The sequence below is a fragment of the Macaca mulatta genome, chromosome 13 (assembly GCF_049350105.2).
Source record: "Macaca mulatta isolate MMU2019108-1 chromosome 13, T2T-MMU8v2.0, whole genome shotgun sequence".
NCBI classification, from domain to species: Eukaryota; Metazoa; Chordata; class Mammalia; order Primates; family Cercopithecidae; genus Macaca; species Macaca mulatta.
Genome location: NC_133418.1, coordinates 121,671,362 through 121,696,477, shown reverse-complemented (window position 1 = coordinate 121,696,477; position 25,116 = coordinate 121,671,362). Strand labels below are relative to the sequence as shown.

The 25,116-nt window shown below is 52.1% G+C and overlaps 1 protein-coding gene across 2 annotated transcripts in view; it reads right to left on the bottom strand.

The window, feature by feature from the left end:
• LOC114671785 (uncharacterized) overlaps positions 1-25,116 on the bottom strand; it is a 57,731-nt gene that overhangs the window by 31,822 nt on the left and 793 nt on the right. Inside the window, exons 2-4 of one of the 2 annotated variants that reach the window (XM_077960194.1) lie at positions 24,474-24,631; positions 23,743-23,800; positions 23,391-23,527 (exon numbers count right to left, since the gene is read on the bottom strand). In XM_077960194.1, coding sequence (XP_077816320.1) covers positions 23,391-23,527; positions 23,743-23,800; positions 24,474-24,536 — 258 coding nt within the window. In that variant the 5' untranslated portion in view covers positions 24,537-24,631. Of the gene's footprint in view, positions 1-23,390; positions 23,528-23,742; positions 24,863-25,116 lie in introns of those variants that run through there. The other variant, XM_077960193.1, reaches the window with a different exon arrangement.

The window sequence follows — 25,116 nt, the reverse complement described above, 5'->3', positions numbered from 1 at the left end:
GTGCAAGAATATATACTGGGAGTCTCTGGAACGAGACAGCACATCTACTTTCGTGCCTCCATATTTGGAGTACCAACTCCATCAACCTTCCTCAGGAGGAATGCCAAAGGAGAAGAATACATTTAAAATACATTATGCTGGCTGAGCACGTTGGCTCATGCCTCTAATCCCAGCACTTTGGGCGGCCAAGGATCCCTTAAGCTCAGGAGTTTGAGATCAGCCTAGGAAACATGGTGAAACCCCATCTCAACAACAACAACAACAACAACAAAACACAAAAATCAGCCAGCCATAGTGGCTCACACCTTTAATTTTTGCACATTGAGAGGCTGAGGAGGGAGGATCAATTAAGCCCAGGGGTTCAAGAGCAGCCTGGGCAACATGGCAAAACCTCGTTGCTACCAAAAAATACAAAATGTAGCCTGGTGTAGTGATGTACACCTGTAATCCCAGCTATCTGGAAGCTGAGGTGAGAGGACTGAGCCTGGGAGTTCGAGGCTGCAGTGAGCTGTAATCACTCCACTGCCCTCCAGCCTGAGTGACAGAGAGAGATCCTGTCTCAAAAAGAAAAAAAAAAAACCAATGAAACAAAATAAAAACGTATAAATACAATACCTCACACCGGCTAACACACTACCTCAAAGTAGTGCAAAAAAAGAAACCAATATCCGCTATGTCTAAAGAAAATCTACTTACCATCTCGAGTCACTTGCTCTCTCCCTTCCCTGTCTCTTTCCTAAAAAGGAAAATAAATCTCTCTGGTCCTGGTCAAGATGCAGTAAGTCCACTACAGGCTCTCTCCCACCAACTACAACAAAAAACTCTGACAGCGTACAAAAAGCTAGCACCTGAGGACTCCAAAAAGTGGGCAACAGCAGGCAGATTGGAACAGGAAGTTGGAACTTGACAGGTGACCAGTAGGCATGAAGTTATTGAATTCTTTCTCCTTATCTCTCAGCTTTGTCCTGAAGGCAGCCAGAGCCTCAGCACTTCTCAGCAGTGTGGAAATACCTTCAAGAGAATCCCTTTCTTTTTGACCAGAGGACAGAAAAAGAGGACCAGAGGGAGCTAGCTGGGGCGTCAATGTCCTTTCTCTGTCTCCTCTCCTGGCCCTGCTCCAAGGCCACCCCATCCTGAAACTACGTCAGTGACAGGGGTATTGTCACTAAAACACCAGAAAAACCTCATCCCTCTGGCTGGGGGAACTGAGAAAATGGGCCTCTGTGTTCCAAAAGTATTGGGGGACCCACTAATTTTTTTCTTTTTTCTCTTGCCACTTTGCCCTGACAACCACCCTAGTCAGGCGAAACTGCAATACAGTTTCTCACATGGCTGAGAAACCAGAGCTTTCTAGCCAAGGACTGTGGAAGGTGCCCCCATGATCCTGAGTGTACTGGGGAATTCCCGGGGGCAGACAGTTTGAGAAGTCCCCCTAATACTGTGTGTGAGCCACCATGAACCCTAGGCTTACCTCTAGGCTGTGCATGCACAGAGCACAGAGGCAGGGTGGGTTAGTCAGCTCAGGCGACCATGACAAAATACCATAGACTGAGTGATTTAAACCACAGGAGCTTATTTTTTCACAGTCCTGGAGGCTGGAAGAATGAGATCAAGGTGCCAGAGGGTCTAGTTCTGGGAAGGACCCTCTTTCAGGCTTACAGATGACCACATTCTCAGTGTCCTCAATCAGAGAGAACTCCCTGGTCTTTCTTATAAGGGCACTAATCCCATCATGAAGACCTCGCCCTTGTGACCTCATCTGAACCTGATTACCTCCTTAAATAGCCCCACCTCTCAATACCATCACACTGGGGGCAGGGCTTCAATGTATAAATTTGAAGGACACAATTCAATCATGGCACATAGAACAAAGGCTTTTAAAACTGAACTGATGCTAAAATCGCTTCCCACAGAAGGTGAGAAAGCATTTTCGCCTGAACTTAACATTCTCTAGAAGATTTAAACACAGGTTTCTCAACTTACGCACTATTGACATTTTGGACAAGATAATTCCTTGTTGAAAGAGACTGTCCTGTGCCTTATCAGATGTTTAGCAGCACGTGGTCTCTATCCACTAAAAACCAGTAAGTAGTACCCCACAGTTGGAACAGTCAAAATTGTCTCCAGACATTCCCAAATGTTCTCTGTCAGGCAAAATCATCCCTGGTTGAAAACCATTGATTTAAACAAACTCAGCATCTCACAACATCATAGCCACTATGCCCAAGATATAATCCAAAATTACTCAGCATATTAAGAACTAGGAAAATCTGCCCAATTGTCAAGGTCTGATAACTCAAACACCCAGGACACATGCAACTTGGAGATGGCTCAGGTGTGTGAATTACCAAAGACTTTGTAGCAGCTAGTATAACCATGCTCCATGAGTAAAGGTGAACACTCTTGAAACAAAGAGAAAGACAGGTATTGCAGCAAAGAAATAGAAACCATAGAAGAAAAATGAAAATTTTAGAACTGAAAAAATAAAACAGAAGCAAAAAAAAAAAAAAAAAAAAATCACGAAGAGGCTTCAATTGTAGAATTAAGATAACAGGGTGGGGGGAGCCCAAAAACTTGAAGGTAGAAAGTATAAATTGTCCTATCTGAAGAACAGAGAAGGGGGAAAAAAGTGGCAGGGAGGTGGGGGTAGGGACGGAGAACATAGTCTCATAAACCTCTGGGACAATTTCAGCCTCCCAAAAAGAAAACTCAGAATGTAGAAGGTTTTACTGGCAAATTCTACAAACATTTAAGGGAGGAATAAAACTAGAAAACAGGAGAGGGAAGCCTGTACAACTCACTTGATGAGGCCAGCATTGCTCTGATGTCAAGAGTAGACAAAGATACCACAATAAAAGAAAAGAGACCACTATTCCTCATGAACAAAGACACAAAAATCCTCCACAAAATAATAGCAACTAAAATCCTCAATATTTAAGACAAATAGCAAATCAACACTATGGGACTTCAACTTCATGTAAGGCTGGTTAGCATTTGAAAATCAATCAGCATAATCCACCATGTTACCAGACTAAAGAAGAAAGCCTGATTATATCAATAAACACAGAAATGGCATTCAACAAAATTCAATACTGGTTCATGCTCATATAAATAGGGATAGAAGGGAATTCCTCAACATGATATTGAGCATCTACAAAATACTAAAATTTGCCATCACACTTAGTGGTCAAAGATTGAAAAATTTATCCCCTCTGATCAGGAACAAAACAAGGATGTCATCTCCCACCACTCCTTTTCAACATGATACCAAGGTTCTGGCCACTGCAATACAGCAGCATACAGAAATGAAAGGCATATGGAATAGAAAGGAAGAAAAAAACTGTTTCTGGTTTGCATAAAACATAAATGTCCACCTGAAAAATTCCAAGTATCCCAGGAAAAAAGAAAGCTCCTAAAGTAAATAAATGAGTTTATCACATGTGGTATTAGTGAAAGGACAAATACATAGATCAATGGAACAAAACAGAGAGTCCAATAATCCCACACAAATATATAGTCAATTGATTTTTGACGAAGCTGCAAAGGCAATTCAAGAAATCATCTTTTCAACAAAAGATGCTGGACAATTGAAACGCATATGCAACAAAATGAGCCTCCCTAGAGCCTTCCATAGCTCATAAAATTAAGTCAAATGGATCACAGGTCTAAATGGAAAACGCAAAACTGTAAAGATCTTAAGTGAAAAATAGGAGAAAACTATTTAGACTTTGTGTGAGGCAATTAGGTTTTAGATATGACACCAAAAGCATGCTTGGTTCAAAAAATTAATAAAGTAGACCTCAGCAAAATTCAAAACTTTTGTTAACAACAATTTTAAAACAAACTATAGACTAAAAGCAATTATTTACAAGTTACATATCTGCTGAAGAACTTATATCTAGAATATATGAAGCACTCTCAAACTCGACAGTTAGAAAACATGCAGTTTTTTAATTTCCGTTTTTATTTTAGATTCAGGAGGTGCATGTGCAGGTTTTTCCAACTGAGGCTTGGGCTTCTATTGATCCCATCCCCCAGACAGTAAACACGGTTTCCACTAGGAAGTTGTTCAGCCCTTGGCCCCCTCCCTCCCTCCTTTTAGAGTCCCCAGTATCTACTGTTCCCTCCTTATGCCCACGTGTACCCAAGATTTAGCTCCCACTTGTAAGTAAGAACATGCGGTATCTGGCTTTCCGATTCTGTGTCAATTCGCCGGGATAATGGCCTCCAGCTGCATCCATTGCTCAGAGGCCATAATTTCATTCTTCTTTACGGCTGTGTAGTATTCTGTGGTGATTATGGACCACAGTTTCTTTATCCAATCAACCGTCACCCAGTTTTTTTTAAAGGACAAAAATTTGAATAGATAATTCACCAGAGATGTATGGATAGAAAATACATACATGAAAAGAGACTCAACATGGCGTCATTAGAGAAATGCAAATGAAAACCACAATTAAATGCCTCTACATACCTACCAGCAAGGCAAACATTAAAATGACAGATCATATCACCACTGGCAAGGGTGTGGGCATCTGTAATGCACCTCCCTGTTGGCAGGAATGGAGAATGCCATAACCTCCTCGGGAAACTGGCAGTTTCTTATCAAGTTCAGCAAACACTTACCACATGACTAGGGCTCTCCCGAGCAGGTGAGAGTAAAGCAAACTATGACCACGCACAAATCTGCATGAAATGTTTATAGCAGCCTTATTGATCCTCGTCCTCATCCTCACCCAAATACCCAGGCCCGGAGAACAGGTCACCTGTGGTGCGTCCGTGCAAAGGAGCACTCATCAGCGACAAAGAAGGAACCGCGGACGCCTGCATCAGCGTGGAGGGATCTCAGATGCACCGTGTTTAGTAAAACATGTTTACTTTTCACCCCATTTACATGTTTGATCGTATTTTTACACGTATGGTTCCATTTACATGACCTTCTGGAAAAGGCAAATGGAGAGATGAAGACCAGCTCACAGGCTGTCGGTGGCTAAGGGGGAGGGAGGGGAGACTCAGCCGCATGGAACGGCTCAGGGGAGCCAGCCAGGGTGGATTCTGTGTCTCAATTGCGGTGGTGGCTGCTCCAGCATGCATTTGTCAAAAACTCATGGATTGGATACTAAAAAGAGTGGATGCACATTTTAAAACTCGGTATCTTTGCCTGGGCACAGCGGTTCATGTCTATAACCCAAGCACTTTGGGAGGCAGGCAGATCACTTGAGGCCTAGAGTTCAAAACCTGCCTGGCCAACATGACCAAAACCATCTCTATTAAAAATACAAAAATCAGCCAAACGTGGTGGCACACACTTGTAATCCCAGCTACCAGGCGGCTTGAGGCAGGAGAATTGCTGGAACCTGGGAGGCACAGGTTGTAGTGAGCCAAGATCGAGTCACCGCACTTTAGCCTGAGCAACAGAGCGAGACTCTATCTCAAAACAAACAAAAACCTGGATATCTTAAAAAAATAAATAAATGTGAAGATGTCTGCATGGAGGCAGCAGTAAGGTGGCTAAAAAAGTCTAGGAGTGGAAACCCGTGTGCTCAAGTGGCTGCAGCACAGCTCAGTGTTGGCCCAAAGTTCAAGACGAGGCAAGACAGGGAACAGGGAGGGTCTATGAAGGGATGGAGCAGTCGGAGAAAGGCCCTGAGGCAGAAAGCCCAGGTTATCGGCATGGCCAGAAGGACTGTGAGGAAATGAGTTTGGTGGTTTGGGGAGTGGCCGACTAGATGTGTGGGTGAGCCTGACTCCAGCCTGGAACACGGAGCCGCCGGCGCGGGGCTGAGCCAGGCCGGAACACGGAGCTGCCGGCACGGGGCTGAGCCAGGCTGGAACACGGAGCCGCCGGCGCGGGGTTGCGAGGTGCAGGGTTGCATGTCTTCTTTGACAGGGTCTCTGCACCTGCTCAAATGGACGCATTCTTTCTCCACCCCGACTTGGGTTTGTGGCCAGGGACGGGCTGCAAAGGACCTCCACGGTCTGATTTTTTAAAAGTTTTTGTGGTGGCTGCAACCTAACAACGGAACAACAAGTCTTTAAAATATATTATCCACTGTACGTGTAGCTAACATCACTGGTGTTTTCTATCTGTGCTGTCAAAGATGGAACTGGACCAAGTGCCTGTCCCTGGATCTGATTTCCGTACTCACCCCTTCGGTAATCCCACCACCGTGTTGTGACTTAGCGTGCCAGCCTCAGCCCTCTGTGAAGGATCATTATAAGAACCAGCCATTTAGGCCAGGCGCAGTGGCTCACGCCTGTAATCCCAGCACTTTGGGAGGCCGAAGTGGGTGGATCACCTGAGGTCAGGAGATAGACAACAGCCTGACCAACATGGTGAAACTCCGTCTCTACTAAAAATACAAAATTAGCCAGGCGTGGTGGCGGGCACCTGTAATTCCAGCTACTCAGGAGGCTGAGGCAGGAGGATAGTTTGAACCCTGGAGTCGGAGGTTGCAGGGAGCCAAGATCTCGCCATTGCACTCCAGCCTGGGCAACAAGAGCGAAATTCCATCGAAAAACCCCAACAACAACAACAACAACAACAACAGTCATTTAAACAGCATGTTCATCTCTTTTAGAAAAACCGGGGTTGAATATATGGTCTACTGTGTTGCTCTAAGTCATTACAGAACTTCATTCCAAGAACTGCATTTTAGTTCCAAGAATACGTTCATTTTTGCAAATGAATCTGTTTTGCTTTTGTGTTTTTATGTTTCCCTATGTTTTAATCTAATTAAAGACTAAATTTCTTGTCGGAAAGGTAAAAAGTATGTATCATTATTCCTCTAAACAAGTGAAGTGGGTCCTTATACAAAAAAACACAGACTCACCAGATAAGAGTAAAAGAAGAGAAAGCTTTAATGCACCTCCCAGCCATCCTGGGACCCAGACGGGGTCCCTCGCAGGGACGTGTGCCTTTCCAGGTGGATATGCAGGGCTGAGCTGCAGCAGGTGGGCTCTCAGCCCTCCGCCATGGCGCCTCAGGAGAGGCCTGCCAGTTCTACTAGGGGAATTTAGCCAGGGAAAGGCAACCCTGCCTGAACCAGAGCATCCGCCAGGGCCTCAGAATGCCCCCTGGAGAGCCCCACCAGCCAGTTTTCTGCAGCTAACAGGCTGTGGTCAGGCAGGCAGGGGTCAGCCCAGACAGCACAAGCTGTTTACTGAACCTGCTAAATCAATGGCTAGAGGCCCAGACAGGACCCTGGTGAGCAAATCCAAGCTTCTGTGAAGCCACAAGTTGCATCATCCTGCCTCAGGTTGGATGGGCGTCGACTAATTTATGGAACATTAGAACATTCCAGAGAGCAAGGAGAGCTGTGTTAGAGTCACCCCAGGGGAGGGGAGGGCATGGTGACAGGTGTGAGGGAAAGAGTCTCAGTGCACGGCATCTGCAGACTACGACTTAGCACCAGAAGACACTCGTGCTGGGAACCCTGAGCTCCTCACGCCCATTTGTGGATTCTCTTTTCTGCCCTTATTCCCGACAGCAGCATTGTCTGCTATGACTGATTTATGAGCCACCTCAAATGCCTGTATGTGGGACAGGAATACAAGAAAGAGAAGGGGAAGAGACAAAGAAAAAGAGAAAAGGAGTGACCTTAGCCCTCTCTACAAGCTCAGAATAACTAATGATTTACTTGGAGGAAAGACCAGCAAGACCAGAGAAGCAAGTAAATTAGGTGCAATTGGATGTTGGGGTAACCTAGCGTGCACCTGCCTTCCAGCTTAGAGGACTCGGGAGCTCCTGCAAGCAGGTGAGGTGACCCTCTACAACCCAATCAGCCAAGCCCTTCCCCGGATATCACCGACCCCAAGTGGCTGACTACACTCTTTTCTGTAAGATTTCCATAGATTTGAAGGCAGTGGTGGGAGCGTGGAATATGTAACCCCCTTATTAGAACCTCCAACTCATTTGAGGCTCATCACCTCTGAGTCATCCCACAACAAGGTTTCCAGAGGCTACCTTATGTCATTTTGTAAACAAAACCATGACTGGCCTCTGGGGGTATGAAGAGCCAGACAGAATGGCCTCAGATGAAAAGGGAAAGAGTATGGGCCTCATCAGTGCGTCTTGTGGTTCAGCCCACCTCTACTACTCACAGGTCTCACTTTAGAGAATGTTCATGTTATTTCGTCAAAGGCGAATCTCCTGACTTTATCACCCTTACCCTGTTAAATGACCAAGAACAACGTGAACTCTCAGCACCCTGGGGCACCGTGCTGATGATACGCACGCTGAAATGGAAGTTCAGACATCACGCATTTCAAGGAGAAGTAGACGCCAAGCCCCCTCAGCTAGGGCTGGCGGCAGGAGCGAGGGAGTAAGTGCCTCCACTTAATACAGCCTTGATCCTATGCAGTGCCAATCCCAACGTCCTCCAAGCACAATAGCTTAATTTATTGTTGTTGGCAGCTTAAGTGGACTGCAGCTTAATTTGTGGCACCAGGTCAGCTGAACTTCACTCTGTAATCTCCAGAGTTCCCTCCACATACTTAGGCTCCATTCCTGGGCTTGTTCCAAAGCAGCAAATTAGAATTCTCTTTCTTTTATAACAAGAAAAAATTAGTTTATACACAGAAGGAAAGAGAAATAAATTACAATCCTCTGTCTTCCTTACAGAAAGAGTAAGGGAAATATATTGATTTATATATGAAAATAGCTTCTATTATGGGAGGTATTGGTTTGTGATTGTTATTTTAAAGGGAAGTGTAGTCAGCCCTTTGGGGTCAGTGATGTCTGGGGAAGGGCTTGGCTGATTGGGTTGTAGAGGGTCACCTCGCCTGCCTGCAGGAGCTCCCAAGTCCTCTAGGCTGGAAGGCAGGTGCACGCTAGGTTACCCCAACATCCAACTGACCCCTGCCTGCCTGACCACAGCCTGTTAGCTGCAGAAGACTGGCGGCTGGTGGGGCTCTCCAGGGGGCATCCTGAGGCCCTGGTGGATGCTCTGGTTCAGGCAGGGTTGCCTTTTCCCTGGCTAAATTCCCCTGGTAGAACTGCACCTAATTGACTTGCTTCTCTGGAGTCTTGGCCACCACTCCCAACACCAGGTATCAGGGTTCTGCAGATGGGAGGGGGTGCTAGGATGAAATTCTGACTAGTGAAGATTTAACTCTGTCACATTTTAATGATCACAAGAGTAGCTGAGGCGTGTCTTCTTGGGAGATCAGGTCCAGGGGCCTTTTAGGGTTCTTCCCTGACACCTATTTCTCCTTTTCACAAACCCACCCTTCGGGTCATCTCCCACTCCTTCCCCAGGACGAAAGCTGCCTGTCTCTCCGGTTCTACAGCCAGTCCATCCAGCCTAAACCGCTTTACCTGAAATTATTACAACAGCTTCCAAGCCAGTCTGTCCTTTCCAGGTAAACTCATATTTGTGTGCATGAAGCGCACCGTGTGCATGCAGGTACGCGGGGACCCCTGCCACAGTGCACACACACGGGGACCCCTGCCACAGTGCACACACACGGGGACCCCTGCCCTGCAGTGCACACACACGGGGACCCCTGCCCTGCAGTGCACACACACGGGGACCCCTGCCCTGCAGTGCACACACACGGGGACCCCTGCCCTGCAGTGCACACACACAGGGACCCCTTGCCAGGGTGCACACACACGGGGATCCCCTGCCAGGGTGCACACACACGGGGATCCCCTGCCAGGGTGCACACACACGGGGATCCCCTGCCACGGTGCACACACACGGGGACCCCCTGCCACGGTGGACACACACGGGGACCCCCTGCCACCGTGAATGCACACGGGGACCCCCTGCCACGGTAAACATACACGGGGACCCCCTGCCAGGGTGCACACACCAGGGACCCCTGCCAGGGTGCACACACACGGGGACCCCCTGCCCTGCAGTGCACACACACGGGGACCCCTGCCAGAGTGCACACACACGGGGACCCCTGCCCTGCAGTGCACACACACGGGGACCCCTGCCCTACAGTGCACACACACGGGGACCCCTGCCCTGCAGTGCACACACACGGGGACCCCTGCCCTGCAGTGCACACACACGGGGACCCCCTGCCAGGGTGCACACACACGGGGATCCCCTGCCAGGGTGCACACACACGGGGATCCCCTGCCAGAGTGCACACACACGGGGACCCCCTGCCACGGTGGACACACACGGGGACCCCCTGCCACCGTGAATGCACACGGGGACCCCCTGCCACGGTAAACATACACGGTGACCCCCTGCCAGGGTGCACACATGAGGGACCCCTGCCAGGGTGCACACACATGGGGACCCCCTGCCCTGCAGTGCACACACGGGGACCCTCTGCCAGGGTGAACACACACGGGGACCCCCTGCCACGGTGAACACACACGGGGACCCCCTGCCAGGGTGCACACACCGGGGACCCCTGCCGGGGTGCACACACACGAGGATCCCCTGCCCTGCAGTGCACACACACGGGGACCCCCTGCCACGGTGAACACACACGGGGACCCCCTGCCACAGTGAACACACACAGGGACCCCCTGCCCTGAAGTGCACACACACAGGAACCCCCTGCCACGGAGCACACACACGGGGACCTCTCTCCATCCTTTTTGCCACCTAGCTCCACCGCAGCTTGTCTGCCTGGCGTGGGGGACCATCACTCATCACTGTCTGACTCACATCCCATTCCTGTGTGAGTGTACCGTGGCAGGGGGTCCCCGTGTGTGTGCACCCTGGCACCATTCCTCTGGCTGCATCTCATGAGTCCCCTCGGCTGAACCCCTATTTCTCATCCCAGCACGGGCCTGACTCACCTCAAGCTCCACCTTTCCCAGATCTTCAAAGCCATCATGTGCCTCTTTGCCAAACGTGGTCTTTCTCCCCTTCTAAAACCTGACATTTACCTGTCTGGATTCTACTGAAGATTAAATTGTGTGTTCACCAGAGCGTCCCTCATCTAGGTGTGAGCTCACTAAGACAGGCACGATGCCACATTCTAACCCAGTGCTGGGCACAGGCCAGGCCCCACACGGGGTCCACCCTTGCGGGACGTCTGCACATGTGCGAGCACAGCGTGGTGCCTGGGTGACTTGTCCCTTTGTCCCTGTATTTGGTTTCCTCAGCCAAACAGAAAGCACACAAGCTCCTCCTGCTCTCTCGGGCCCCAACGTGTGTGCCCCACAGAGTGGGCAGCCTACACGCTGGTTTCCTAGCTGGTGTCACCGGTGCTGCTATACCGCAGGCCCTCCATACATGCTTGTTGGTGTGAATGAGTGACTGCACTAACTCATCAACACCTCGACTAGGAAGAAAAAGGCTGAGATGAGAGTGAAGAAGGCTGAGACAGGAAGAGGCTTGGGTCTCACCGGGTGGATGTGAGAGGTATTTCACTAGCACAGCTTGAAGGGAAGGGCAGTGCCATCTGCACATACACACACTGGCCTGAGGCAGTCATTACGTGCACAAGGACGCGCCAGCGTGTGCAGCTACAAAGTGCAAGTCACAGCTCGCCCGCACAGGAGCAACGGAGTCCTAGTCGTTTTCAATCTGGAAATGCATTCTGCTTCTGTGACAGGTGGGGCCATTACACACCCTACTTCATAAGAACCCAATCAGAGTTGTTTTTATGACACACAATATAAAAGGCTCCCGGTGGCTGTTCTGCAAGGGTTACCGGCAGGAAAGACCAGTAGCAAGTTCGGGGTAATTACAGCCCTCATCAGGTGAGCCTGGACATTACCCGGAATCAGTCCTCGCACCTGCAAGGGGCTCTGCGCTTTCTGAAGGGCCTCTGCACCGTGCATTGTAGTCATGGTAATGGAAGTAGGAGTAAGAGTGATAATAACACTATCGTTGTGGTAATAACTGTAAAAGTGGCCGCCATTCCTTGAGGTTCTGCACTGGGCCAAGCACTAGTTCCATAAATTATAGCATTAAGCCTGAGAACATCCTCATTGAAATGAATTAGATGCTATTATCCCCACTTAACAAATGCAGGTACCAAAGCACAAGGAAAGTAAGTCACTGCCACCCTGGCCCCACAATGAGTGGCAGATGTGAAATACAAGCCCAGGCCTGTCTGACTCCAGATTCCAGGTCTTCAGGCCTCACTCAACAAGCAGCACTTGGTTCTCGTGTTGACACTGGTTGGTTCCCACAGCAAACATCATCCTCCCAGTACCCACCAGGAAACACTCAGAGAAGTCACAAAACGCAGAGATGGAGAATTTGACACCCTCCCAATGCTCCTGTCCCCTAATCCAGTCCTTCTCCTTCGTGTGCTCCCCTCTTGCTGTGAGCCCTGAATGGATTCGCCCCAAGAGAGGACCCCACCAAAGGACATGTCTTAAGGATAAGGAGGAATGTCTAAAATAAGGATTTTGCAAAAAGTCAAGTGGATGTTGAAGGGAAGTGAGGGGCATCCTATCTTTAAAGGCTGGTCTGCAGGTGACGTTAGCCACTGGCTGGGGAGACAGCCACAGGGGAATGGCTAGGATGACCTTGACAGGACGGAAGGGGGCTCGGAAGCGCCTGGAGGAGCCCAGCTGTCCAAGCTGCCAGCCAAGCCATCCCAGGAGCCTGCAGATTGCGTCCCTGTGACTTCAGGAGGTGTTATAATTGGCCGGCTCCAACCACAGCGAGCTCACTTGACTGCTTTACGGCCCTTGGAACAGATCGCATCCTGTATGGCAATACATCAGTCTTGAACCACAACATGCCCTTTGTCCTATTGAATTTTTAAGCACTTTAAATCCCTTCCCTTAATAAGACTACCCAAGAAGCCAAAGTTTAAACAAAGGAGTAACTCACCTTAATCTTCCCTCAGTTTAATCACGCGCAACATCTTGCATATTTCAAAAGGAACACACATTAGCAGTTTCCAATCCATGACGGCGTGAAGGTCACACGGGATCTGTTCCCTCAGCAGGAGGAAGAACTCTGCTTGGCTGTTGTGAAGACAAAGTGTTCTATTCGCTACAGATGCCCCAAGAGGGTCTCTGCAGCTCCCCCTTGCGAGGGTCTGGACTGACTGTAGAGGCATGAAGGTCTGGAGACCCTTCGCTCTTCTCAGGCTTGTGCGTGGCACTTAGGGCTCTGATCCTGATTGTGCAGGAGACGGGGGCCACAAGCACCAGCCCTCTGAACCTTCCCGACACTGCCGGGCCATTGCCTCTGCCTCAGGTGGGGCCCAAGACAGCTGGAAAGAGGAGCACAACCCCCGCCCCACGTCCAGCTGCCTCTCAAGGGGGAATTTGGGTCCCTGAGCTCGGATTCTGCACCCGCGATGCGGATGGGCCTTTCCTGACGTCCCACCTCCATTGTTTCACGTGAATGGACTGAGCTGTGGGCCCTTCCGAGCAGGACAGTGTGTTTTACTTGCTTTCTATCCTGAGTACCTCGCAGAGCATCCGAAGCCCAGTACATGTTTGCTGAATGAATGGCCTCAAATACTACTTTACCACGACTCCATCGGACAGATCATACACCACTCTGCTCTAAACACCTGGACAGGTCAAGCTTTAAGAGTAAGTCTAATGGGTGCCATTTTATTGTTTCATAGTCTCCTCTTAACATTTTTAAATTACTTTGCATAAGATACAGACCATTTATGGAATTTGATTTTTTTATTCACTTATTAGTAACATCTAAGTGAAGGCTATGGCCCAGGCCCCATGCTTCATGCAGATAATTCAAAAATAAGCACGAATCGCATTGCCCTCTCACCATTTTTGGTTTCTGACCTCTGAATATCAACCCAGAAATCAGATAGTTGCTTTAAATTAGACATATTAAAAATGAAGTAGAAATCCAAATCCAGAATGAATCCAGGCACAATGACACACACAGTCCTGCAAACATCGTGCTAAACGTCAACACACAAGAGGCAGCCGAGCCCTGCCTTTCAGCCCCGGCCTTCAATCCTGGCTCCGAGCTCATTTGCTCTGCAACCCCAGTACTGCAGGTGCTTCCCGGGGCCTCTGATCTCTGGTGGGATGTGATAGGGCCGAGCACATAGTCATAACCACGATGGCCCACGAGTCCTGGTTACAGAGGGTCATTCCCAGGAGGAATTTTGTGGGGGCAGTGGGCAGCACAGGTGGGCTCCACACAGGGAAGGTGCGCGGGGCGTGCACCAGGAAGTCGGGAATGAACCAGGCCCTGCCGTGTGGCTGCAGACTCCAAGAGCTGTCAGTTCTTGGGCACTCGGGCGCCCCCGCGTCATGTGGCCAGCTTGGGTCTGCAGTGCTGTCCGCACACTGCCCGGCTGTTCATCGCAGCGCACTGATCTGCACGGTCCCTGCTCTGCAGCTGCATGCTGGAGGCAAGTGGGGAAGCAGGGTGCCCCACCCACCGGGGCTCTATCCGCAGGGCAGTCCAGGCTGGTCTGTTCCCTCTGCAGTGTCTGGGCTCCCTCCTGCCCCACATCACCACACTCTCCTCATGGGTGTCTGGAGGGCACCGTGCAGGTCCACAGAGGACGGCTAGATTGCCTGCTGTCACAGGCAGCTGACCAGCACCACAATCACGCCCGGCCAGGAGGTCACTCTGTCACCCTGCCTGGCGAGGCCGAGACAAGCTGCAGAGGCCACAGAACACAGCTTTCCAGGGAGGCTGCAGGGTGCTGCTCAGCGTGATGTCCAGACAGCTGATGGCTGTGGCAGGGCTCCTCCTCATTCCAAGGGCATCTGCCACATGCCTTTGACAAGGACACTGAGGCAGACACTTTCGTGCAATTCACCTGCCTGCCCGGCAGGCTGAGTCCACTTTCTGTCATGCTTAGAAGGGTTCAGAGCAGAACACGGCCCAGGGAAGACCTGAGGTATGACGCTCCAGTGAGCTGGGGAGGCACGAACACACAAGGGCTTCTGGAAATGGAGGGAAGGGACCAGTGCCTGAACATCGGTCATAGGCCAGGCACCTTATGTGCATCTCGCCATAGATCCTGCACCTTCAGGAGGAGGGCATTAATGCCGTTTCTTTACAGATGAGGACACTGCTGCCCAGAAGAAGGGTCATTGCCCCAAGTAGTGAAGTGGCCCAACCATGATTCCAACTCAGGACCGCTGGCTGCGAAACTCACGTGACCCCATTCCGCTAAATGATGCCACAAACAAAGTCAAACAAAATTAAAGCGGGTGCCAGGCACAGTGGCTCATGCCTGTAATCCTAGCACTCTAGGAGGCCGAGGCTGGTGAATCACTTGAGGTCAGGAGTTTGAGACCAGCCATCTCTACTAAAAATACGAAAATTAGCTGGGCGTGGTGGTGCATGCAGGTAATCCCAGCTACTCGCAAGGCTGAGGCATGAGAATCGCTTGAACCTGGGAGGTGGAGGTTGCAGCGAGCCCAGATTGCACCACTGCACTCCAGCTTGGGCGACAGAGGGAGACTCCGTCTCAAAAACAGACAAACAAAAAATGGGGAAGATTAAAGATGCAGAATCACCAAGGACACTCGCGTGAGGTGCTCCCAGGGTGGGGAAGCAGGACACCGGCTGTGTGGAGCATTCCGGAAGTGTCGCTGGCGTCTGGCCTGACTCCAGCTGGAGGGTCAGGCAGCGGCCTGGGGCTCTGTCCGTGAGCTTAGGAGCCCCATGCGACGAGCTCTCCTCTGCACTCGAATTTGTCGAGGGCCACTCCACAGTGGTCTCTGATTAAAAATTAAACAAAATGAACTTCTCCCACGGCCAACTGCACTTTCTCCTGTGTATAAATACATGAGCACAAGCCGCCGGCTGAAGACAAAACAAAGTTGCTTTTGGCCGTGCCCGTGAGCCAGCCTGCCGTGAGGGCTGAGGGATCCCCAGGCCTTGAGAGGGTCCCTCAGGGCAGCGGCGGCAGCGGAATCGCCCTCGATAGCAGTCGCCTGATGACTCTGCAGCTCCGCTGGCTGCTGGAGCCAGTTTCTGTGGCCTGCTCACCAGAACAAAGGAAACCTGTGGATGGGCCCTGGGTCACAGTCACCGTGTGGACAGGACTCTGTGGCCTCCAGTGGCCCTTGGGGTGCAGCTCCTGCCCTGTCCTCACTAACCCTGACTCCCAGCATTCTTCCCAGGGAGCCCACAGACAGAACTGGCTCTGCCCTGGGAAGAGGACGGGGCCTGATGGGCCTGAACACCTGGTCCTGGGGCACAGGAACCGCCCAGACCTGAAAGAGTCTGGCCGTCACAGGTCAGCTTCCCTGCGTTGTACACGAAGGCCCAGAGGGGAGAAGGGACTCGATCCGTGTCTCCTGGCTGGAAAGTGGTGGACAGAGAGCGGGGCAGGAGCATCCGTCTATTGCTGTGTGTAACACACATGGCCCAGGCTGCTCCTGGCCACGGGACTTCTTCCCTCCCCAAGTGCCATTTTCCTGCAGCGCAGATCAGGGCTCGCTGTGCGACGGGTCAGTGGCCGGGTGCACGTGTTCGCGAGGCATTCACGCAATGCCCGAGTGCGTGTCAGAGTCGTCTCTGTGGTGAGAGAAACACCGGGGCCACAGTCCTTGTCCTGAGCTACTTAGAAAACACGTCTTGGATTAACTCCTCAGAATAAAGATTCCCAACTAGTGAAACTGCGCAGAATGCGCTACTAACGCAGACGCTCCTTTCACACCTGCTTTGACCCCCCTCTGGCTCACACTGACTGGCTCGGCCGCAGGCCTTTGCTGGTGGGTTCTGAGGCGAGAGCAGAAGCGGTCTGAGCCCCACGAGCTCACGGTCTAGTGAGAAGGTGAGTTGTGGCCCGAAGCTATGATAAAGGCAGGCACCAGGGTCCGCCACGCGGGACCAGCGGCCCTAAGGATTCTCTGCCCTTTTCGAGCTGGATGTCAGGAGCCATGCCCTGTGACGGAGGCCTCGGGTGCAAGCAAATCCACACCTACGCAAATGCAAATGGCCGTTTCCACCTAAGACACAATGTCAACTTCAGACATGTGTCCAGGACTGAGTCGGCGTCTCTGTGGCTGAGATACCTGAAGAGAGAGAAGCTGGTGGCCGTATTAGTAGGAAATCCTGTGGTTTGTTTGTTGGAGGAGAAGTTGATGCTGACAGATCTTTTCATATTTTCCCGGCCTCTGGTATGTGGCCCGTGAACGGCTTCTCCTGGGGGTGCCCTTGATGGCTTCATCAGTGAGGGCCCTCAGCTCTCCCCTCAACTGCCACACAAGCACAATTTCAACGGCACCAAAATGACAACAGAAAGGCAGTTCCGACATCACCATTTTCCATAGGCTTATTAAGCAGTAAGACACAACAGGGCATGAATTATTATGCAATAACTCATGCCTAGAAGCCATTTCAGACACAAAAGTTGAAGGATTCATCATTATCATATATTCAGTTCTATTTTTCTTTTTCATGCTATAAAAAAAAAATCATGTCTAAATCTCCTAAAACCATCATAGTTACATCAGAAAGTGGATTGGGCTATCAACTCCGACAGTTTAAAATAAACCAGCAGCTGAGCAGGAAAACCTCTTGAATGCTTTCCTCTGGGTTTAGAGTCTGTTACTGGTGATGATGATAAAGACCCTGCTACTTATTCCAAAAAAAAAAAAAGGCAGAAAAAGAAGGTGCCCAGTGGAAAGGCCTGTGGGGCCGGGTGAGTCCCCTCGGGCACGGGCTGCCTAAAGACCCTGCTGGTCTGTGGGTGCCACATCAGGAGGGTGGGAGGGCACACAGCAGTCTGAGGTCTGTCATGTGATGGCGCCGCTGGAGGGCCCCAGCTGTGGGCCCTGAACCATGCGGCTCCAGGGGGTTGGCCAGGCTGGTTCATCAGCAAGTGTGACCACACTCCGACTCTGTGCGGGGCGCTATGCCAGACCCTGAGGACCCAGCAACGGACAGAGGCCCCCAGGCCTCCCTTTGTGGGGCTGACATGCTAGATAAGGAGTGCTGAGGAGAAGCCTGCAGACGTGCATCTCAAAGACCCCCAGGAGGCAGGTGGACCCTACCAGAAGCACCCTCGAGGGCTGCGCCCTGACCAGGCCCGCCGCACACCACAGCCCTCATTCCCCACCCTCTCTTGCTGCCAGGTGGGAGCAGGAGAGGGCAGGGTTTCCCCCAGGAGAGACCTCTGGGAGCAGCTCAGGGTTCTGTGGCCGCCCATTCCTGGGAAGCTAAGGGTGGCCCCGGGGCCACTGGTAGGCCGCCCTGAGAGCCCCCTTTTCCCTCGCCGGGGGCAGAGGCGGCCTCAGAACCAGCAGGGCTGGCTCTTCCTCCACGTGCAGGCCCAGCGCACAGCCTATAAAATCCAGACCACAGTCTTGCTGCTGCAGTCGCACTGCTCAGACACCCGTGCCCTCCCGTGCCCACCCAGCTCCATGGCTGGCTGGTGCCCCCACCCCTCCAGGATTCAGGGGAGCCGTCCTCTCTTCACTGCCCACCCGTGCTGGCGGATGCCTCATGCTGGCTGCATGGTTCTGTCCCGGGCTGGCCTCTGTGAGCTTAGAGGTTATTGGCAATGCATTTCCTCCCTGTCCCAGGCCTAGAGGCAGGGTGCGTGTTTGCTGGAGGGGCTCCCCAGACCTCCCATCTGGCATGGAGGGACTGAGTGGGTGGGTGGGTGCTGTGCCCACAGAGAGAGGGTGAGAGCTGCTCACTGCACACTCCGCCACTGCCCGACGCAGCTGGCTGGGTGGGCAGACGCTGGGCCATGATCTCACGGCCCCTGTCAACAACAGCTGGAGCTGGAACACGCTCCCTGCTGAAGGTGGAACAGGGGCCCTGGCAGCCAGTGGCCACTCCAAGGATGTCTATGCAGTGGAAGAACCAGAACCTGACTCAGGAACGGGAGAGGGAAGAGGTGAACCCGAACCCACAGCGAGCCGCGAGGCCTCAGGAGGGCGCCACCTGCCGAACCTGCGCTTCCTGTATTTGCAGGAATTGTATTTGACGCTGCTGTCAAAAGCAAAACATTCTTAAAAACCCTTTGTAATCTGCAAAGTGTCCATCGTTCAGAAAGACATCGTTATGCTTTCTTCTTAATGAATTTACAGAAATAGGTGAAGACGACCAACTTACACCAAGAGTGAAGCTCTGGGGCTGATGCCTGGTGTCCCGGGGGCCACCTAACTGGGTCCTGGGGCCATGCCTGCTCTGCCCCTTCCTGCTCTCCCTTTCCACCTCCACACTTCTCAGAGCAACCTCCAGAGTCTGACTTACACTGAGGGATTGGGCTCCCGCCCTTCCTGACATAGGGGACACTGAGCTCACTATTCCAGCACCAACATGAGGCACCGACACGGGGACACTCACTATTCCAGCACTGACGCGGGGACGCTCACTATTCCAGCGTTCCCAACATAGAACACTCCCATTCCAGTATTCTCATGTTGGGAACGCTCATCACTACTGCAGCACCGACACAGGGACGCTCACCACTATTCCAGCACTAACATGGCAGCCTGTGTAAACCAGGAAATGGGGCTTCTTCCTCCATCAGACAGCTCAAGGACTGGATTCCAGGACACAGTCAGGGAAGGAGGAGACACAGGGAAAGGCCCCAAGGCTATGACACTGGAGCTGGCTTTCAAGAATCAGCAGAATTTCACCAGGTGGAGGAGGACTTCCAAAGGATTTGCAAAGAAGAGCCAATACAGACAAAGGTGATCTGGCGCTCGTTGGAAAGGGCCGCCCATCTGTTTGATCAGAATGTCAGCTACGACAGAGATGCGGGGATGTCGATGAAAAGGCAGGCTGGGTCAGAGGACCGTGATTGATGATTAGTTGATTGATTGACTTAATAAACCCTCATTAAGTGCTATTACACATAAGGCAGCATTTCAAACCAGAAACTCGCAGGCTGTTCCCTACGTGATTTTTAGTGCCTCTTCAATAAGCCATGCAGAAATCCAATCAGCAAGGCTCAGTAAACACTAATCAATCACAATCCTCATCGTCACTTCCTGAGACCATAAAGCGCACGACGGCGTAACTGCTGGGGCATCTGTGATGGGCTCCGAGTCCCTGCATTGCTCTGGAAGCTTGGCCACTCTACTGGTGCATGGGACATGTTCTTAAGGTTCTGTTAGATTAGAAAAGAGGGTATCAGGAGAAGTCAAAAGGACAAAATCCATCAACAGAGGGGTGCGGTCAGTTACGGAGCCATCTTTCTTGATTCTTAGGAAATAGCCTTCTATGTGCTGCTCTCTATTTGCAAAATCATCACATTGAATTCACTCGCAGCACAGAATACCTTGGGAAGTTCCATTTTAATCCATCTCTATTTAGAGGATCTTGTTTTTAAATGACCCAGCTTATGGCTTTCAATGTCTCAAAGGAATTAAGAACTTTCATTTTCACATATTTCATACAAATATACAAGGCAGAATTTCAGTTATCCTCTCCTCTACCCATCAACTCTTTATCTTGACATAGACTAAGAGCTTTGGGTTATTTACTGAAAGTGAAGACCCAACTCTAGAACTGTTCCAAACTCAGCATCTCCTTATTCAGCATTTAGGGGTAAGACTAGCACAGCCAATGATGCTTACTAGTGTTTTAAGATATGACCCACTGTCCCATCCACTCTTCCATCCACCCATCCAGCCCTTCCAACCACCCACCCACTTACCCCATCCAACCACCTACTCACCTATATACCTATCCATCCACCCACCCATCCACCTACCCACCACCCATCCACCTACTCAGCCACCCCATCATCCATCCACTCATCCAGCCACCCACTCACCTATCCACCCCCATCCAACCACCACCCACCCACCTACCCCCATCCAACCAACCATCCATCTACACACCCATCTACCTACCCACCCACCCCTCACCCTCATCCACTCACCATCCACCCACCTAGGTATCCATGCACCCACCCATGCATCCATCCACCCACTCACCTACCTATCTATCCACCCACCAACCCACTGACCCACTATTCATTCACCCACCCATCCACCATCCACATAACTGTCTATCCACCCATCCACTCACCCATCCACTATTCATCACCTACCCCCACCCACCCACCCGCCATCCACCCACTCATCCACCCATCTACCCACTCATCCACCAATTCATCCACACATCCATTCATCCATCAACCCATCCACCCATCTGTACCCACCCACCCACTATCCACTCACCCACCCATCTGTCCATCCAACCTTCCACCCACCCACCTATCCACCCCAGCCTGACCGTCCCCTGCCTGGCACCTACTTTCTCTAGCCCTGAGGTCCTCAGGGGCCCACAAATCTTTGATCTGGTCTCTGCCTTCTGTCCCCCACCCCTTCCTTCCCTCCTCTGATCCCCTGTCCCCCATTTCTGGTGTCTTCAGTCTCTGCCTCTCTGGCTACAGGAGAAGCCTTTGCAGGGCCTAGCACGGTGTCTCAGGGAGAACAGCAGCAGGCTCGCCCGCCCTGCTGAAGGCCTGCTTCTCCCAACTCCGTCCCCCCAGAACTTTGTCTGGGGTCCTGTTGTTGAACTAAAGCTGGCTCTGCTGGAGTTCCCACTAACAAGGGCTGTCCTAATGTCACTGGTGACACCCCAAAGAGCCCATCCAGTGCTCTCACACCCTGCCCCCAACACCGCAGCTTTTCACATCCTAGAAGAGCAGCCACAGCTCTTCTGAATGAGCCACACAGATAATGGGGCAGCCGCAGCCCACACAGCGAGGCCCTGCAGTCTGCAGCGTGTGCCCTGGGTGTGGGGAGGGGTCTTCCGGCTCCAGCTCCAGGACACCCTGAGGACGCTGCATGATGCTTGCTGTGGGTTGGCAGCGCTTCCCCTACTGCTGTCAGAAGATGATTCTCAATTAACGCCAACCCTCCTATCACCTGGCCAGGCAGAGAGCAGGAATGGAGAGCCACGGCCCAGCCATTTAAGAGCAGTGCTAACTTGCTGGGCCGCACACGCCAGAAGAGGCTCATGAAAAATGTTAAATCCAAAATCGCCCATTGCTCCTAAATTTAGCCCTGCCAGGCCCGTGCCGCAGAGCTGCCTGCGGGGAAAGTGGGTTACTAATGACCCGCTTTGTACAGCTGGACACGTGCCGAGGTAAGTCAGGCCCCGGCCAGGGTACACCACGGGTGACATTCATCTTTTCTGGCACGGACCCTGCCGTCCACAGCCGCAGGCGATGCCGCACAGCACCTGACACTGCAGAGGGGCCGGAAGGATGGGTCGAGGCTGACTTGTTTCCCCATATTCCCGCCCCCCAGGTCCTGCTAAAGAAGGTCCACATGTGCATCACTGGCAACACGGCTTCCGGGTAAAGGAGGGAAGAACCCCATCTACACAGGAGGCTGTCCAGTGCGGTCCCTCCACCACCCCACCCACAGGGAGGCAGGCCTAGCTCTGAAAATGGCATGGGCAACGAGGATGCTTGCAATGAATCCCAAAGCCTCTGCGTGGCTGCATCCGGACTGTTCTAACTGGTCACTGGGCTGCCTCTGGGTAGGAACTGCTCTAACTGGTCACTGGGCTGCCTCTGGATAGGAATTGCTCGAGACAGAGCCTGAGAGACTTGCATGAAGGGGACATGGCCTGCGCCCCGGACTGCGGACGGAGCTGGGCAAGGTGCCACCAGGCTGTTTCAAAATCCTCAGAAGGGGGATGCTTGCTCTGTTTACAAGGGGTCCTTAAGATAAAACCATGTCCTGTGTTTGAAAGTGTGTGCGTTTTACAAATAGAAGTACTGTTGATGACCCCCACTGTGGCCGTGCTGACAATGGCGCTGGTCCCAGATGACCCCCTGACCCCCACCGTGGCCACGCTGACGATGGCGCTGGGCCCAGATGACCCCCTGACCCCCACCGTGGCCGCGCTGACGATGGCGCTGGGCCCAGATGACCCCCTGACCCCCACCGTGGCCACGCTGACGATGGCGCTGGGTGCTGTCCTGGGGACACACTCGCTTTCTCTAACAGAACGTCTCACCCTGTGCATCTAGAGGTGCTCGCCAGATCGCACCCTCACCTTCCTGTTCCAGGATATCCCTTCTCCCCTTTCTGTGCTTCTCCATTGGACTAGTCTATCTGCATTCAGAAATACAGATATTTCTCCTTCTTAAAGAGAGAGATCCTCAGCTGGGCGCGGTGGCTCACGCCTACAATCCCAGCACTTTTGGGAGGCTGAGGCGGGCAGATCACCTGAGGTCAGGAGTTTGAGACCAGCCTGGCCAACAAGGTGAAACCTCATCTCTACTAAAAACACAAAAATAAGCCGGGTGTGATGGTGCATGCTTGTAATCCCAGCTACTCGGGAGGCTGAGGCAGGAGAATGGCTTGAACCTATGAGGCAGAGGTTGCAGTGAGCCAAGATTGTGCCATTGCACTGCAGCCTGGGCAACAGAGCAAGACTCCGTCTCCATAAAAAAAGAAAAAAAAGAAAAAAAAAGAAAAAAGAAATCTCCTTGTGGTCACAGGCCCTGGGGGTTACTCCTCCTGTTCTGTTTCCTTTACACAACCCCTCCTGCTCCCATCTTCCTACCTCTCTCATCCCGTGCTGCTCCTGCCGTCCACGCTGCTCCTGCCGTCCATCAGCTGCCAGGGGCCTCCCCAGGGCCATCCACACCTCCATGCCCGTGTCCGTCTCCAGCTCGTTCTCCCCCACATCTGACACCCCACCTGCAGCATTGAGGGTGCCTCAGTCCTCCAGGAAATCCCCACTTTGCTTGGCTCCTGGATACCCCATGTCCTGTGCCCTCCCACCCCCAGACTCCTCTGAAGGAGGATTCAGGGGAATCTTCACCTTCTCTGAAGATTCCTCGCCCCAGGGCTCACCTAATGCCTTCTCTACGTGACTTTCCTGTGGTCTCCTGGGGGCCCTGCCATCCGCTCACCATTGAAGGACGCTTGTGTCGCTTCCAGCACTTGGTGATTACGCCTGGGTAGAAATACCTGTGTATAGATATTTACACAAACATAAGTTTTATTTTCTGGGGCTGGTGTTGGCAAATAGTCCCCAGGCCACATCCATCCACTGCCTGCCTTTGTAACCTTATGGTGTGTGTCTGGCAGGACAATCACAGAGAGGAAAGGGACAGGGACTGTGGCCCTCAAAGTCTAAAATGTTTACTTTTCAGATCTTTTCTAGAAAAGGATCCAGGGTAAAGATGTGAGTGCTGACTGGTGTGGTGAGCGTGTGTTTAACTTTCTAGAAAAGGATCCAGGGTAAAGACGTAAGTGCTGACTGGTGTGGTGAGCGTGTGTTTAACTTTCTAGAAAAGGATCCAGGGTAAAGACGTGAGTGCTGACTGGTGTGGTGCGCGTGTGTTTAACCCATGAGAAGCCAGCCACCCGGGTGCACAGTAGCCTCACCATTGCACACACACAACGCACACACACCAGCGGCTGTGTGCCAATCAGAGGCAGTAAACCATCCTCCTCTGACTCCAAACTTCAGTCCTCATCTGTTCAGTGGCTTCCATCTCAAACAGGCAGGATCTCCAGTTCCCCTCCCCAGGAGGCTGGGCCTCCTGCCTCATTCCCACGCCAGCCTGCTGCCTCCCTACCTGATCCACTCACCCAGGCACCACCCCACCCCAACCCTGGGCCTTGGCTCACGCATCACCTTCTCAGAGAGCCTGGATCCCACAGCGCTCCCTGGCCCCTCCTCTGCACTTCTCTGTGGCATCTGTCCCCATGTCACCTGATGGCCCACAGGAGCACTCACTCCAGGGGAGCTGAGACTTGCCCTAATCACAGCTGTGGCGGCAGCAACTGCAGGATCTAGAAGTGTGGGTACACAGTAGGCACTCAATTTATGTTTGTTAAACAAACACACACAATTTCTTTCAAGTGACAGCAACTGAAGGGAGGACTGACATTAGATGCCACGCATTCCCCACACATGCAGGTTTTACCTGGAAGCAGAAATGTTGGAGGGTCTGCAACACACCTGTCTCTGCCCATACCCACTCCCCACCGCCCCCACAACCAGTGCGCCCCTCCTGACACCCCCACCAGTGTGCCCCTCCCAACGGAGGCCCCCACCAGCGCGCCCCTCCCCACCGCCCCCCTCACCAGCACACCCATCCCCACTCACCACCCACCTGCGTGCCCCTCCCCACGGCCCCCCCACCTGCGTGCCCCTCCCCACTCCCCACCCACCTGTGTGCCCCTTCCAACAGCCCCACCCAGTTGTGTACCTCTACTGACTCCCCACCAGCAGCGCCCCTCCCCACGGCCCCACCCACCTACACACCCCTCCCTAC